This window comes from Falco cherrug, chromosome 15 (genome assembly GCF_023634085.1).
Source record: "Falco cherrug isolate bFalChe1 chromosome 15, bFalChe1.pri, whole genome shotgun sequence".
Classification (NCBI taxonomy): domain Eukaryota; kingdom Metazoa; phylum Chordata; class Aves; order Falconiformes; family Falconidae; genus Falco; species Falco cherrug.
Window position 1 is genome coordinate 1,323,150 of NC_073711.1, and position 14,799 is coordinate 1,337,948.

General features: G+C 50.3%; 1 protein-coding gene across 10 annotated transcripts in view; it reads left to right on the plus strand.

The window, feature by feature from the left end:
* Window positions 1-3,066: 3,066 nt before the first annotated feature.
* The window catches only part of LOC102049996 (H(+)/Cl(-) exchange transporter 5), a 44,038-nt gene continuing 32,305 nt past the window's right edge, over window positions 3,067-14,799 (plus strand). For 2 of the 10 annotated variants that reach the window (XM_055727305.1, XM_055727310.1), the window contains exons 1-3: window positions 3,067-3,174; window positions 3,753-3,812; window positions 3,965-4,038. In XM_055727305.1, coding sequence (XP_055583280.1) covers window positions 4,035-4,038 — 4 coding nt within the window. In that variant the 5' untranslated portion in view covers window positions 3,067-3,174; window positions 3,753-3,812; window positions 3,965-4,034. Of the gene's footprint in view, window positions 3,175-3,752; window positions 4,039-4,059; window positions 4,080-14,799 lie in introns of those variants that run through there. The other 8 variants (XM_055727304.1, XM_055727314.1, XM_055727307.1 and 5 more) reach the window with 7 other exon arrangements.

Here is a 14,799-nt window from a genome sequence, read left to right on the forward strand (position 1 = left end):
AGCTTCCCCATGGAGCAGCCCAGTCACCGCAGCAGTGGTTGTCACTATTGGGCTGAGCAGGACAGCCGTGGAGCAGAGCAGAGCCCTCTCTCTCCAGCCCCACAGTCCTGTTCCCCCCTTCCAAAGACCACTGCTTCACAGAAAGTGCTTTCTGCCGAGGTTTCCCAGTTGCACTTCCCTATCCTGTTTATTTCTGGTTCTTTCAAGCCTTTTGCATGCTATGCAACTGAGAAAATAAGTGGTGATTTTCCAGGGGTCGGGGGTGGGGGTGGAAGACATTCATTTAATGGGAAAATGGTGGGGCTGTCAGCCCTGCTGGAGCTGGACATGGCAGTGCTGGGGGCAAGGACCTCTGTGAGGTGCATGGCATTTCCCACACCTGGAGAAGGGAACCAGAAAGGGCCAAACTAGCGTGCAGGGTAGGAGAGACCCCTTTGCTGCTGTGTGTGCCGCACCTCTGGGCAGAGGATGGGTACTTGCCATGCCTGGGGAGGAACCTGCTGCCCACCTGCCCGCTCCATCAGCCCCCATGCCCTGAGCACAGTGGGGAGAAAGATGGAAGGCAAAATCCAGCAGCCCCTGCTCCCAGGGAGGCAGGGGGGGCACTGGGAGCACGTCTCAGCTCGGTGCATAGCTGAAGGGTGGGAGCACCGCACCATGCACCAGGATGTGGTGGGGCTGGCTGCGCCCAGCAGAGCTGCCTGGGGCTGAGGCCAGAGGAGCTGGTTCTCAGTTCTGGGCCCAAATCCCTGGGGGAGCCCAGCCGAGCCAGGTGATGACAGAGATGAGCAGGTGAAGCCAGGGGTTTACCTCATCAGGACTTGTGGCAGGGTCTTCCTCTTCTAAAGGTGTTTCGCTTCTGTAGCATGATTGCGGTGTAACCTTCTAGCATCGCTGTTATGGTAAAAATAAGGTACCTCTTCACCCACATTCTGAAAACAGGAGTGTCGCCAGCCTCACCATGACATGTACCCTCTTTGCTGCCTCTCCTGGTGGGACGCGGGTGGTCCGGGGGTGCCAGGGCGCTGGGCACCAGGTGAAGCCTTTCCATGATGAGCTGCAGAGCCATCTTCCCACATGCCCTTGGAGGAGACATTCCTTGGGGAGGCAAACCCATCTGTGCATCTCTGTCCTGAGCAGGAGCTGGGAGCTTGCAGCGACTTCCCAGCCAGGTGAACCTCTGCTCCCAGGACAAGGATGAGCCAGAGGCTGGGGTCCCCCGCGCCCGCAGGGCGGCCTCCCCCAGGCCTCTGGCCAGGAATGGGGCAGGGTCCTGCTTCCCTTCCAGCAGCACCACCCAGCCGTGCCCTCAGCACCGCTCTGCGCTCTGCTGCCCTGGCTCCTGGCAGGGACCGGCCACGCTTCCAGGCTCAGAGAAGAAACCAGCCAGGCTCTGAGCCAGCCTCCGTGGGAGGAGGGGAAGACACGTCCAAGGGCACCGAGGGGTAACAGGGATGCTCCAGCAAGATGCTGTCGACTGGTGGCGGACTCTGCCTGGCCGGGGCTCCTCCCGCACCGCTGCTGCCCTCTAGCGCTGCCAGCACCCCTGCCTGTCCCCAGCGCGCTGGCGGGACTGGTGCCCGACTGGGAGGTGGGCGCCGGTGGCAGGGCTGCGGGCGGGGGGCTGGCATCTGCTGGGGGCACCACCCATAACCGCCGCGGCGGCTGCTCCCAGGAGCTCGGTGCTGCTGAGGGTGCTCGTGTGCCGGGGTGTGTGTGTGTGTCCTCGGAGAATCCGCTGCCCTTGAGTCCTCGTCAAGGTGCTTGGCCCATGGGGACAGGTGGGAGAAGGGAAACTGAGGCACGGCGGCTCTCCTTGCCCCGGCTCACACAGCAGCCCAGCGCTCCGCTCCGACCGTGCGCCCGGTTTGGTACAAGGGTGGAAGGGGGATCACGGGGAGCGTCCCGGGAGAGCCCGGGGGGTCTGGGCTGGGGGGGAGCTGGGTTTAGCTCCCTGAGCCCTGAGGTACCCACCTAGTGGGGCATGGGTGGGTGGAAGCGGAGGGATGCTGGGCTTTTTAGGGCTGCCTTTTCACCTCCAGACTTGTGTGCTTTGGAGGAGAGGAGGGATGGAGCCCGTCTGGGGGGGCAGGGAGAGCCCCCAGCCCCCAGTTCTGCCCTGGCCAGGGGCACAGAGGTTGTCGTCAGTGGCCACAGTCCACACCACAAGCCAGAAGCAGACCTGGAGGTAAAAAGCTGACATTGAGCCTTTGCTTTACATCCACCTTTATTTCATTTTACACATCTTCTGCCCCGAGGGACCCCCCCGAGTGCCGGCTGGCTGCCCTTCAGCAGGGCGGGGGCACGGAGGTGAGCGAGCCGGTCCCGAGGGATGGGCTGCCCGTGGGTCACAGCAAGCGCTGACATCCTTTGTACCTATTTAGTGAATTGAGAGGGAAAAAGTATTCCTGGGGCTGGAGAATTTTGCCTTTCCCCTGAACATTTTCCCACTGGCATCCCAGCACAGCGGCACTTTGGGGGCTGGGAACTGCCCCACCGCATGTAGGGATTTGTCCTTCAGCTGGAAGCATTTAGGGAGAAAAACTCTGTGTGCCCCGACCGCAGGCAAGGGAGGGAGGGATGCTGACTGTTAAGGCTGGATGAAAAACGCCCCCCGACACAGTTTGGCAGCGGGGATGTCCCAGCCCAGGCCTGCATGGTGTCGGGAGAGCTGAGCTTGGGGAAAAACAAGAGGAGTTTAGGTTCGGTCCACCATTTCCCCAAGAATGTCAGCATGGGGGGTCCCAGTGGGGCTCGAGGTGGAGGCAGAGGGCAGAGCAGCGATGGGGGGGTCCATGATGGGGGGGTCAGTGATGGGGGCTCAGCGATAGGGGGATCAACAATGGGGGTGTCTGCGGTGCGACGTGCCAGCAATGGGGACAGGGGCAGGGGGGAGGTGCGATACGCGCTGTGGCCTCACGCAGGGACCCTCTCCCCTCGCTTCCCCCCGCCCTTGCAGAACAGGGAGCATACCGCTTTAAGAGCCCGGCGCCCACACTCAAGATGGCGCCGGCAAAGGGTGTCTGGGCTTCACCCGCGCGGCAGTGCGCCTGCGCACGAGCCCTGCCCGGCCCGCGGCCGGTGGGCGGGGCCTCCCAGCGCGCAGTGCAGCGGCGCGGGGCGGCCGGCGCCAGGCTCGGCCTCAGCGGCGGCGGAGCGGCCCAGGCGGCCGAGGTGCGGGCCGGGGGCAGGGGCTAGGGCCGAGCGGCTGGGCCGCAGCGCCCGTCTCAGGGTGGGGAGGGACGCGGCGTCGCGGCTGGGAACCGGGAGCTTTGGGCAGGGCCGGCATGGGACGCTGAGGAGAATCCCGGAGAATTCCCGGGGCCCCGTGTCGTCCCGGGCCGGGCCGCGGTGGGGGCTGCCCCGGGGGAGGAAGTGTCCGGGCATACCCGAGCCCGGGTATTTGTTTATTTTACAAATGTGCGCAGGGCGGGCAGTGCCCACGGGGTTTGTGTAGGTGCCTCCGCACCCCTTCCATGTTCTTGGTACCGCCCGCCTCCCGTAGGTCAAAGGTACCGCCGGTCGGGGGGGGGGGGGCGCTCCTAGAGGCGGGTGGCCTTCGACCAGGAGCTGTGTTTTTTCTATTAAAATTAGCATATAATGAGGGTGGTTCACTTAAAGCTCGAAGGGTTTTACTGTTCCTGCCAAACGTCATGGTTTGTCGCTAGGTTCAGCAGACTCAGGCCCTGCCTCCAGGCCTGGTCTTTTACGTTCTTCTTCATAGGTAACCAATTCCTATCTTGTTTTGACAGGTAACCTTCTGATGGTTTTCTTGACCTGTGCAGTGTTTCATCTTACATCACCTGTGCCAGGCAGGTTGTTCCCCATGCGCTTGGCAGGAGTGCGGTGCCTGGCACGCCTGGGGCACGGGGCCGGGGCTTCCCCCCGCAGCGTGGTGCTGGGAAGGCTGTGTGTCCTGCCTGAGCTTCCTCGCCCGAGCAAGTCACTCTTTCTCTTCCAGCAGCTCTAAGAAGCTTCGGAGTGAAGGCAGGAACAGCTGAGCCTTGGGCGAAGGTACCGATGCCGCTTGTTGGATGGGTAAATGATCCTCTCGTAATCGCGATTGACCTCTCCTGTGGGTGAGCGCTGGTGCGAAATGCGGAGAACTGGGACTGGGCAGCATACAGCAATGCAATGAGCTGCTGCGGGCATGCCACCTACTTTTCTTTCCGTCCACCTTTAGGAATAGGTGGTGCAAGAATTAGGGTGGCCGGAGCCTGGGAATCCTTAATACAGTGTGCGTTACCAGCTTCTGGATGTTGTGAGCTTTCATTTGCCCAAGTTTTAAAGCCTTCGTTAATCTTGAAGGTTGTACCTCAGTTTTGTTTTGCAGCCAGAACGAAAGGAATGATTTAACTTTTTACACTTCTGCAGAGCAGGTGTTTGTGAAATGCACACTTTGTAGTTTCCCAGGTGTTGGTGGTTCTGTTCTGGGTGGCTGTGGGGCAGGACTGTGAGTGCTAGCACCTGGGTGGCTGTGGGGCAGGACTGTGAGTGCTAGCACCTGGGAGGCAGCCGGGACACTGGCAGACACTGCTATGCCTCTGACTCCCTTTGTTCCCAGAAGAACTCAAAACCAGTATTATTTTTTTGTTTTTAAAATATGGCTTAAATTAATTATGGTTGTATAAAAGAGCAAATTGTTTTTAATGCTTTGGGACGCAATGGCCAAATTGTCATTTTCCCAGCCCAAGCTGGAGCCTTGCTGAGCTGCTCCTTTCTGAAATGGCCTCCCACTGTCTGCTTAGTGATAGCTGAAGGTCTTTGGTATATGACCTTAAACTTGGTTGTACCAAAATATCTTTTGAGGTTTGGTTTTGGTTTGCCAAGATTTTGTGGCCTTGTCACTAACAGTTGTTCTCCCTTAACTGTAGAAGCCAAAATGGCCTGGGAGGGGCGCCTAACCAAAAGTGGGTTTTTAATAGAGCTGTGTTGTACCTGCACCTTCTAACCCACCCTGTGCACTGCACACACTTGAAAACATAATGGCAAATTTCCTTTGGTCTCCTTGTGGACTCAGTAAGTCATGATCTTCAGCTGCCAGAAAGCTGCAGAAGTTAGAAAATCACCATGGGCCCAAAAACACTGAAGCTTATTTCTCTTCTCCTGACATGTTTTGTAGGAGGTTCTTGGGAATTTGTGCCACACAGATGTACTTTTCTCTCATGTCCCTTGCCATACAGCCGTGCTGCTGCTTTCTGCTGCCATGTGCTCTTGCCATCCCCACTGCACTTCGGGACTGGGTAACACTGTGAGGCAAGATTTTCTTTCATCTAAATACTTTCCTGCAGTCATTGTCTGATTTGTGTTTGATCCGGTTTCTTGTTTGGGTGTTGTTTTTCTTAAAAAAAAAAAAAAAAAAAAGCCTTGAAGCTCGTAATTGAGTAAGAAATGTGGCTGTAACACCATTCTTTCAGGAAATATCAGTTAATGATACATTATTCTTTTGGCTTTAGATGTCTTGGCAAGGCAAGAAGCTGATTGTGCAGTTGTCATGTTGCAGCGTGCAATTAGAACATGGAGTCACTTGTGTTCTGGATGAAGAGCTGTGCTTCATGATCAACTGGTTTAATGCGAGGAATCATGGAGTGAGCTCTTAGGTTGGCAGTTGTTACTGTCATGCGAGCTGTTGGCAGTGAAGTTCAGCAAAAATCAGGAAAAGCCGACGGTGCAGAGGGGAAGTGGCTCTGGCATGGGGTGGTGGTAGGTGGTTTAGTGCTTGTGGAGGGTGTCCTGCTGCTGAGATGCCTGGAAACCTGCAGCACCTAGGTTTGTGCGGCTGCCTCCTAGATTTGGTATGAGGGTTTTAAGTGCTGGGTAATGTATACAAATTTTCCTTTTTTACCTGGGAATTGCATTTTCGAGGATGTGCCTGTGTGGTGATGGCGGCATCGCCTCCTCAGACTGAGGTGCTTGCTGCAGCTCCATAGGTTCTGAAGCCTTGCCTGCTGCTTCTGCTCTTTTGCCCTGCATCTGTCTTCATCTACCTCCTCCTTCCCCAACACCCATACATGTCTTTCCCTCTGTCACGGTTCCTCATTTTCTTCTTCCATCCTTGATGTGGAAGGTGGCACCAGCTGTGTCTGCAGCTGGATCTGGTCACTAGTGAAGGAAGGCAAACCTGCCCCTCAAAATTCCTCACCTTGAGCATGCTTACACAGAAGTAGTGCTCATTCATGTACTATCACAGGTCATTTGGTCGGGTGAAGTCCAGCCAGGTGGCTGGCATCCCAGACTGCGTGCGCAGCCAGGCAAGGGCTGGTGGTGGCTGACATTACAATCATCTGGTCTTAGACTCATCCAGCGGGTTTATCCAGGAGTTTAGATTCAAGTCTGGGTGCAGAACTGACAGCGTGGGTTTGAATATTTATGTGCATCTTGCATCATGCTTTTAATTATTCCTTCTGGAATAACAAGTCACTCTTGGCTATGCAGCACAGTTTCATGTGCAGTTGTTTGTGAAGGACTGCAAGCTCTGGTTTTGAAAGACTCTTTCTTGGATGAGTCTCTCAAGTGTGGTAGCTCACCCATCTCCTTGGTGTAGCTTGGGCAGCATCAGAAGGCAGAGCCAGGTAACCCTGGGTGCATCCCTGCTTGATAGGAGAAGCTACAAAGCCAGATAATTTGGACTTGTGTGGTGCTGCGTACCCGTTACTGTCACGCTGCAGCTGTTTGTGTTGTGCTTTTGGCTTGAGGCCAATACTCAGATACTCCAGAGTGCTGTGGAAACACCAAAACTAGCATTTTGGGGCTTGTGGTGACGCTGGGGGTGTTTTATAGTCATTCCTTTTCTGCATGGCTCTGTTGTGGAAGGTGGGATGTTGACTGTGTGTCCCTGCATCCTCGGGGTGGAACCTTCAGGGATTTCCGCAGCAGCCATTTGTTTCGCAGGGCTGAGGAATGGGTGAGACTGTCTCCAGGGAGGCTGACTGTCGCAGCATGCTGTTGCAATCTGGAGAAGAAAGAAGTGGTCGTGCTGTAGGGCAGAATCAGGTTGTCTCCCGGGCAGAGCAGGCTGCTGCGGAAGCTCCTTCTGTCTCTGTGTGGCTCTTTCAGTCAAACTTCAGCAGCCAACTGACTGAACTTTGGATTTATCTGTAGTGGATGTATATGTGTTTTATTCGGACAAAGGGACCCTACAGGCACACTTGGGCAATCCAGATGACTGCTTTGGTCAGATAGAGACATCTGGTGGCTTTTTGGGGGGTGGGAGGTCTTAATCATGCCCCTGATTTTCATTTTATAGTCCTTTTGCCTTTTCATTGGTTTTTGTTTTAAGCAGAAAATTCTCAAGAAGTTTAAGTACTGTAGTGAGACCTACACAGGATATGTAAAATTACTTTGGATTTTTTTTTCTTTTTTAATGACACTTGCTACAATATAACTTTTTAAAAAAGTTTAAATAAAAGAGATACTGCTGCAGTCAGTGGCAGTCCATTTCTGTTGTTCTTTGTGACTGTAAGGACCATTATTGATAAAGGGAAAATCCTTTGTGTGTGGGTATGCAGGGTCTGTGATCTCCTAGGTGCTGCAGGACAATACGTTAGAACAGTTCCTGATGAAATATATGTGCAGTTGCATTTTCCGGAACACTTTACAACGATGAGCATAGAAGGTATCTATTCACAGAGGGTCTGAAGCCATCATGGTGACTCTGCCTGCTGTGGATGAGGTCGGTGTGCCACCACAGAGGCTCGACTCCTAAAGGAAAACTTGAAAACCTGGCTGGAAACTAAGTAGAGGGTCCAGACTGCTTATTTCAGTGGCCATAGGTGCTTTGCTCTCTAGCCAAATTGCACTTTTCCCAAAGGAAGAACCTCATTGTATTTTGAGAGTGCTGTTGTTGTGGGTAGCTACAGAACACTTTGACACCAAAACGTTGCGGCTTCTGCTGTTGGAGGGTAGAAGGTGAGCTATTGAATGTGTGTCCTGGTTTTGTAGGAAGCTGAACTATCTGTAGAAATTCAGAGAGTCCCAAGAGGTGCTTCAATATTGCAGTCAACCAGTTTGCCCTGTTGTTTGTGTGCTAGCTTGTTGTGGTTCCATGCAATGGCTTTCAGACCTGTTGGGCTGCAATTCAGTACTTCCAAAATGCCATTTTTATTGTGCCCCTCTTCAGAAATGTCTGGTTTTTTAAATATCTAGAGACTGTATACAGAAAGAGTGTGTATACTTTGGGTCAAATAAACAGTCAGTCTGAGGAGGACTCTGTGAGCAGGATGAAATCCATTGCTTTGACAAAAATACATAAAATCAGCTGCATCATGTGTGCCAAGCAGCTCAGGTGGATTTTGTGAAGAGGGAGATGCTGGAAAGGTAACTTGCGTGCACAACGCTTGGGGCCTGGCTGCTTCATAGCATTCAGTGTGTACCAGCTGTAATTCTTGCTGCAATTTGGCAGCATCTCTTTGGATTATTAATGCCACCTCCCTGGGGAAACTTGGCAGTAGTTCTTGCCAGGGCTTTGGTTCTCCTCCCGTAACCCCTTTACCATCGGGACAGGGAGGCTTTAAGGAGGCTTTTCTCACTGAAGATTTTGTGCAAGTTGAGTGCTTTACATTCTCTTTGTGCCTTAGAAAATCCCCTGTTAGGTTCGTTGTAGCCTATATTTCAGTAATTTGGGTGTTTTCTACCTTGTCAAGCAAGAAGCAAAACTGCAGTCTCCCCAAAATATGTCTTAATCCAATATCACATTTGTGTGATGTTTGCATCTTGGGGTGTGCTGTGAAGTGTCTCATAAAACAAACAAAAAAAGATGAGTTGCTCTGCTGGAAGAGATACAGTACTTGGCACTTAAGAAGAGTATGAAATGACAGGTTTCTAGCTGAAGCTTTATGCAAGCTTGAAACTAAGCTGGACTGTAAAATATAATTATAAATATTTGTTGAAATCTTGATATTTTAGCCATGATGGTCCTTACTATTGGGTGGGGGGTGAGGGGGAGAAAAATGAAAGGAAAAGGGGAAGAAAAAAGTGGTGGTGTTTGAGGAGAGATGATATTTCATCAGTAGTTATCTGGCTTTTTTTTTTTTTTTGTCTGATACAGTTTTGGGCATAAGCTTTCTCCATTAGATCTGAAGGACTTCAGTTCTGTAACAGCAAAATCTTGTCCTTTTTTGAATTTCAGTAGAATAACTAAATGTAACACATGTGGAAAGAGTAGGATGATTGTAAGTCATGTAATCCAAAAGTAAAGATCCTCTGTGTTAGTGTCACACAGCTACTGATTATGGTGTATGAATAGTGTGTGGCTATGAGGAGTTACATTTTTAACCTGAAAAGTGGAAATGAGTTTACAACACACTAGTTCTGTGGCTGCAGTAACTTGTTTTAGTTGGGAAGTAGAAAATTATCTATACCTTTATTAAATTGACTTATTTTCTCATTTGCCTTGTCCTTTTGTGTTTACCCCAACAGTATTTAAAAACACTGCTGTCTGGCAAGTGGTTCTGCGTGACGTGTGAAACTGTCTGGAGTGTTGTGTGGTGTGGGGGACCCGTGTGTGTGTGCTGGGTGTCTGTGGGTGCTGCTGTCATCCATGGGTGAATATGACTGTAGAGCACTGGCTGAGTGAGGTTTGAGGAGCTATGCTGCTTGGGTGACCATGTAATGATATATTTTTGGGAATGGGGGAGAGAATACAAGCCTCTTGCTAGATGAGTTCCTGGGATCTCCTCACAACAATATCAGGAATCTCATTGCGGAAATGCTACTGAGCCTTGAAGGGTGTCTGGGTTTAAATGAAGCTGGCATGTGTACTCTGTGTGCTTCCCTACTATAAAGTGGAAAGAACACTTTTTGTAAAAACCATATTTGGCCAGTACTGCTGTTTTTCATACTGCCTTGAAGACTGTTCTGTATTAAGATCTTCTCATCTTGCATCCAGGTTATTTTTCCACTGGCTTTTGGGGTGGATGTGCTGTGCTTGGTACGCTGCTGTGAACTGCTGCAGGTTGTGCCATGCTGGACCGAAGCTGCAGGTCGTGGGACTGGTCCCTGTGGATCCCATCATGGGGAGAGGATGGAGGGGAGGTCCTACAGCCTTTGGCCGCTTCAGTGACTTCGCTGCCATGTGTCTTGGGAGCCCCTAACTCCACTTCTTGTGGGTGTGGACTTTGGCCATAGCTCCTTGAGCACAGTCTGTGGCCATCTCACCTTGGAAACTGCCATCCAAGAAGAAGCCTGCCTCCTTAACGAAAACGGGGCCCACAGAGATATGCTGCTTCCCAGAGCTCCCCTAGGGAAGGAGTTGGCTGTGAGGACAGCTTTGCTTGTGATCCATTTTAAGACTAAAGATTTTGGCAGGAGGTGGCTTTAGAGTCTTCATCCAAGTTTTTGATGTTTTCTGGATGAAAACTGTGTCAGGTCTGTTCTGAATGCTGAAGCAGTCTCCGTAATGAAAACCACCTGCATCTATTCTGGCTGTTTCATGCTGGGTCATGTGTTAATCCCACTTCACGCTCTTCCCACTTGAGTTGGGAAGACTGGATAAATGGAGTGACATCTGGCTCTGTTGTTGAAGATTTGCTAAACTGAGAATGGCCTGTAGACACTTTGGAGTCATTGCTTACCAGCTACACAGGTATGTTTTAAAAACAAGGCCCTAGCTCAGCTGGTACTCCTATGCAGAACTGTGCTAGTCAACCATTTTCACCATCGTGAATTTCCAAAGAGGGTGGTAATGGCAGAGAAACTGTTGGTTGTGTTTCAGCATGGAAACTGCTGTAAATAACTGAATTTAGTCTGGAAAATACAGAAAGCTTAAAAGCCAGTAGCAAAATCCCTTTAACTGTCTGTTGCATGGCACAATCACAAACAGTCTGTAAATTTGGTGTTTTGCATTTTCAAGTTAGGCTGCTTTTTGTCAAAACATTAACCTGAAAAGAAGCGAGAAGCATTTGTGAAGAAGCTCTTGGGAAGAGGTGTCTGAGCTAAGACTGTGGATTTTTAACTGGAATTTAAAATGGAAATTACAAAAAGTTTAGAAGGAGAAGAAAAAATCAACCCAGCAAAAGCAAGATGGTCTGACTTGCATCTCGGCACTTACTGCGTTTCTGTATGTTGAAGCATCTTAAAAAAGGCAGGGGTTGCTGGAGAAAAGCACTGAAATGTCTGTCATCCCAGTAAACACATCAGTCAGGCTGCTTTGATTGGAAAATTGAGTAAAGCGACAATAGGGGTGATACTGTACAAGGGGATTAAAAAAGCAAACCCTCTGGAGAAAGCTGGGTGACTAGGACATGAGCCTGGTCCTGAGATCTGTCTGCAGCCCATGGTCAGCATCACAAGAGGGATGCATATCGAAATGTTGTTTGGTAATGTGGATGGCGATTGTGCAGGACCCAGGCTGGCCTTGCTGCTGGTCCTCTCCTGAACGCCAGCTGGCTCGTGTTGGGCATGCCTCCAGGGGTCGGAGGCAGAGGTGTCTAGCCTGGAAGAAGAGAGAAGCAGCACGTAACTGTGGAAACAGGAGTGGGTATTGGGAAGTCCAAGGTATAGTCTGTCTCTCTGAATAGCCAGTTATCTGAAGCGTCACAGATACCTGCTCAAGCGAAATGGGAAAAAAAATCAAACCACCAGAGAAGAGCAGCATGGCTGTTCAGAGGGACTTCGGGGTCAGCCTGGCTGCATGCATCTTCCGACAGTCATCCTTGGGTGTCTGCAGGCAGGGGTGGCATGCCTGGCTCTGCATCTCCAGTATGCTGGTGTACCGGCTTTCCTGTCTGTTCCTGTCTCCCACGCAGCTGTTTGCTTCCAACAGCCAGAACCTGTATGACCCAGCTTGTAGTTGTAGTCCACTGTAGGAAAAAACAAAGGCAGTATCAACAAAAACAAAGGCAATTATCAACGAAGATGATTAAACGGGAGTTTACTGCTTTAGGGGTTGGTGGGTTGGTTTGAGAGCTGTGGTTGCATGTTGATAATTACCAGGAATAACTGCTTCTTGGCTGTTAGGAAGTAGTGGTGTAGAACACTGAAAAGATGCTATCTGTTGGAAATGTAATCTGCTTTCAACCTGCAAGCAGTTGTAGGACTGCTTCTGCTTCTGAATTCCCCTTCAAATAACAGGAAAGGCCCTGAAGGTAAGAAGGGATCTGTGTTGACTGGGGAGTTAACACTGCCTTGCCAGTGACTGCTTAGAAACCTGTTTCCCTGCTGAATTTGTAGGAAACGTGAATCCTGTGTACGTGTTGGTGCCTGATATTGGTGCATTTGCTTCCCCTGGTCTGTGCATCACTTTGGGGCACTGAAACTTGCTGATAACTCCTCTCTGTGCAAGAGCTTTCCTTGTTGCTGTCCCATGTCAATATAAGAAGTTTTTAATGGGAATTTGTCCCTATCCAAAACAGGACCTGGTTTGCCAGAGGTGATTTAGCAACCTAACAATTGGCAAGTCCAGTAATGTTGTAAACAGTCTTGTTTGCTGACTCTTCAATGTGACTTGGCTTGTTTTAACACAATTCCTTAGCTATACCTGATGTGATTAATATTGCAAAGAACTGGAGCACGCCCGTGAAGAGGGAGGGAGAATGATGTTTCCTGGAGGAGCCAATTGATGCAGCAGATAACTGAGAGGAAGTAACCAAAGAAAATAAGTTTCTAATAGTGAGCTGTGATTTACTGATGCTGCCAGTGACAGCTGAGCTGAACTTGTGCTAAACAACGCTTCTTTTAGCTTTTGGAGGACTGGCACCGGTCTTGTACAGGGCTGGCAGTGCTTTTGGTCGCAGTTGTGCGCTTGCCACTTCGTGCTGCCAGAGCAGCTCGTCTCTGTTGGTACCTGCTTCAAGTCATGCCTGGGGGTATGGCTGTGGCAGTGGAAAAGCTCCCAGTGCGGTTTTAGGATGGGGAGCGTGAACACAGCAGTTCTTTTGGAATTTCTTTCTCTTCACCAAGAGGGCTGTTTTGAGTGAACGCGTGCAGTGTGAATTACCCGTGCCGCTAGCCTGGACCCAAGGTACTCTTCATGCAAGTAGTTCAAAACCAACAACTTCCTGCAAGAAGTAAATAAGCTTTTCTCCTGTTTCATGGATGATAGAACGGTTTGGGTTGGAAGGAAAATTAAAGACCATCTAGTTCCAAACCCTGCCGTGGGCAGGGACACCTTCCTCTGGACCAGGTTGCTCAAAACCCCGTCCAGCCTGGCCTTGGACACTGCCAGGGATGGGGCACCCACAGCTGCTCTGGGCAGCCTGGGCCAATGTCTCACCACCCTCATGGTGAAGAACTTCTGCCTTGTACCTAACCTAAATCAACCCATGTTTAGTGTAAAGCCATTGCCCCTTGTCCTGTCACTACATGCCTTTGTAAAAAGTCCCTCTGCAGCTTTCTTGTTGGCCCCCTTTAGGTATTGGAAGGCTGCTGTAAGGTCTGCTATAAGGATGTAGACACCACAGCACATAATATTACTTAGCTGAAACCACAAGATGCTTTGCAGGATGGGGATACAGCCCTGCGGCTGTTGGCTCCTGGTCTAAGGTCTGCCTGCATGACCTTGGCTCATAATATCTTTCTGCTTGTCAGTACCGCAGGATGCGACAGTGGGCTTTGTCAGAAAGGAAAGAACAGTGCAGGAGTGAGAATCAGCTGTTTCCTTAAAGCCTTTTGTTCATGGGGTGGCTCTCAGGAGCAGATCTTCCCCAGGACTTTGGCTTCTCTCTGCTTTTTTTCCATCTCGCCTCCTGTGCAACCCATGAGGTCCATGTGTGGCGGCTGGGCTGGCTCAGGCTCTGTAGTAACACTAACAAGGCAGGCACTTTGGATATCCTCAGCCTTTGTTCTCTCATCGGGAAGCCAGATGTTTCCAGAGTTCCCATGCCACTGTGTCTTGCTGTTCTTTTTTCTCCCCAAAGCACTTGGAAAGCACGTTCCTACTTGATTGTTGTTTCACTGTGCATGTACCCAGGGACTGGGAGCAGCATGCACAGCGTGTGTGCCTATGACGGCTGTCAAAACTTGCCTCAAAAATATTAGTTTTGGAAAGTTGTACAAGGCCTTTACTGAGGTGTATGCCTTCCAGGTACCGATGGGGAAATGTAGTTGTAAATTAGAAGTGGGGATGGAACAGCTCAGCACTCGCTTGATTATGATCTGAGTAATGAGGTCTTTATCTTCACAAGACACAGCACCCTGTTCTCATTGGATCTGCTGGAAATAAATTGTGATTTCTTCAGTGACCTGAACAGTTCAAAGCCATTAAGACTTCTTGCATTGTAGGTGTTAAGTGTTTTCATGTGTATTGTGTGGAAAATTCCAGGAAAGAGAGCATGCAGCTGAAGGCCTCTTTCCTCTTCCTCCTCCAGGAAAACAAACCCAAAAAAATCTGCCCTGAGCTGCCTTTGTGACAAACCCAAGGAGCTTTCCTGCAGTGTGCCATATGAGTATGTTTTGCTTCCCTGAGGTGAGCTGTGGAAATTCCTGGTAAAGCAGGAGAAATGGGCTGCTGCTTTTTTTTCTTATTATTTTTAGAAATCCCTTTTATGTAAAGCATCTGCAGCAGCTAAACCATTTCTTTAATCAGCGGTGGATGATTGTGGGTCATTGCTAATCTAATAAATAAAACACTGGAACATCTTGCTTCTGGAGATACGCTTTTCCTGGCAAGTATATGCGATTCTATTAGCAACACTTCCAGAAACAAGGTTTTATTCAGAAGCCAAGTGCAGTTACTCATGAGCTGAAGATGAAATCAGCGGTGATTGATGTTTTGCCTCCACTTGAGTTTTCCACTTTGCAGGGCTGAGTGGCTTAAGCTATGTGGAATGACGAATTATTCATGAAGAGGTGATACTAATGCAG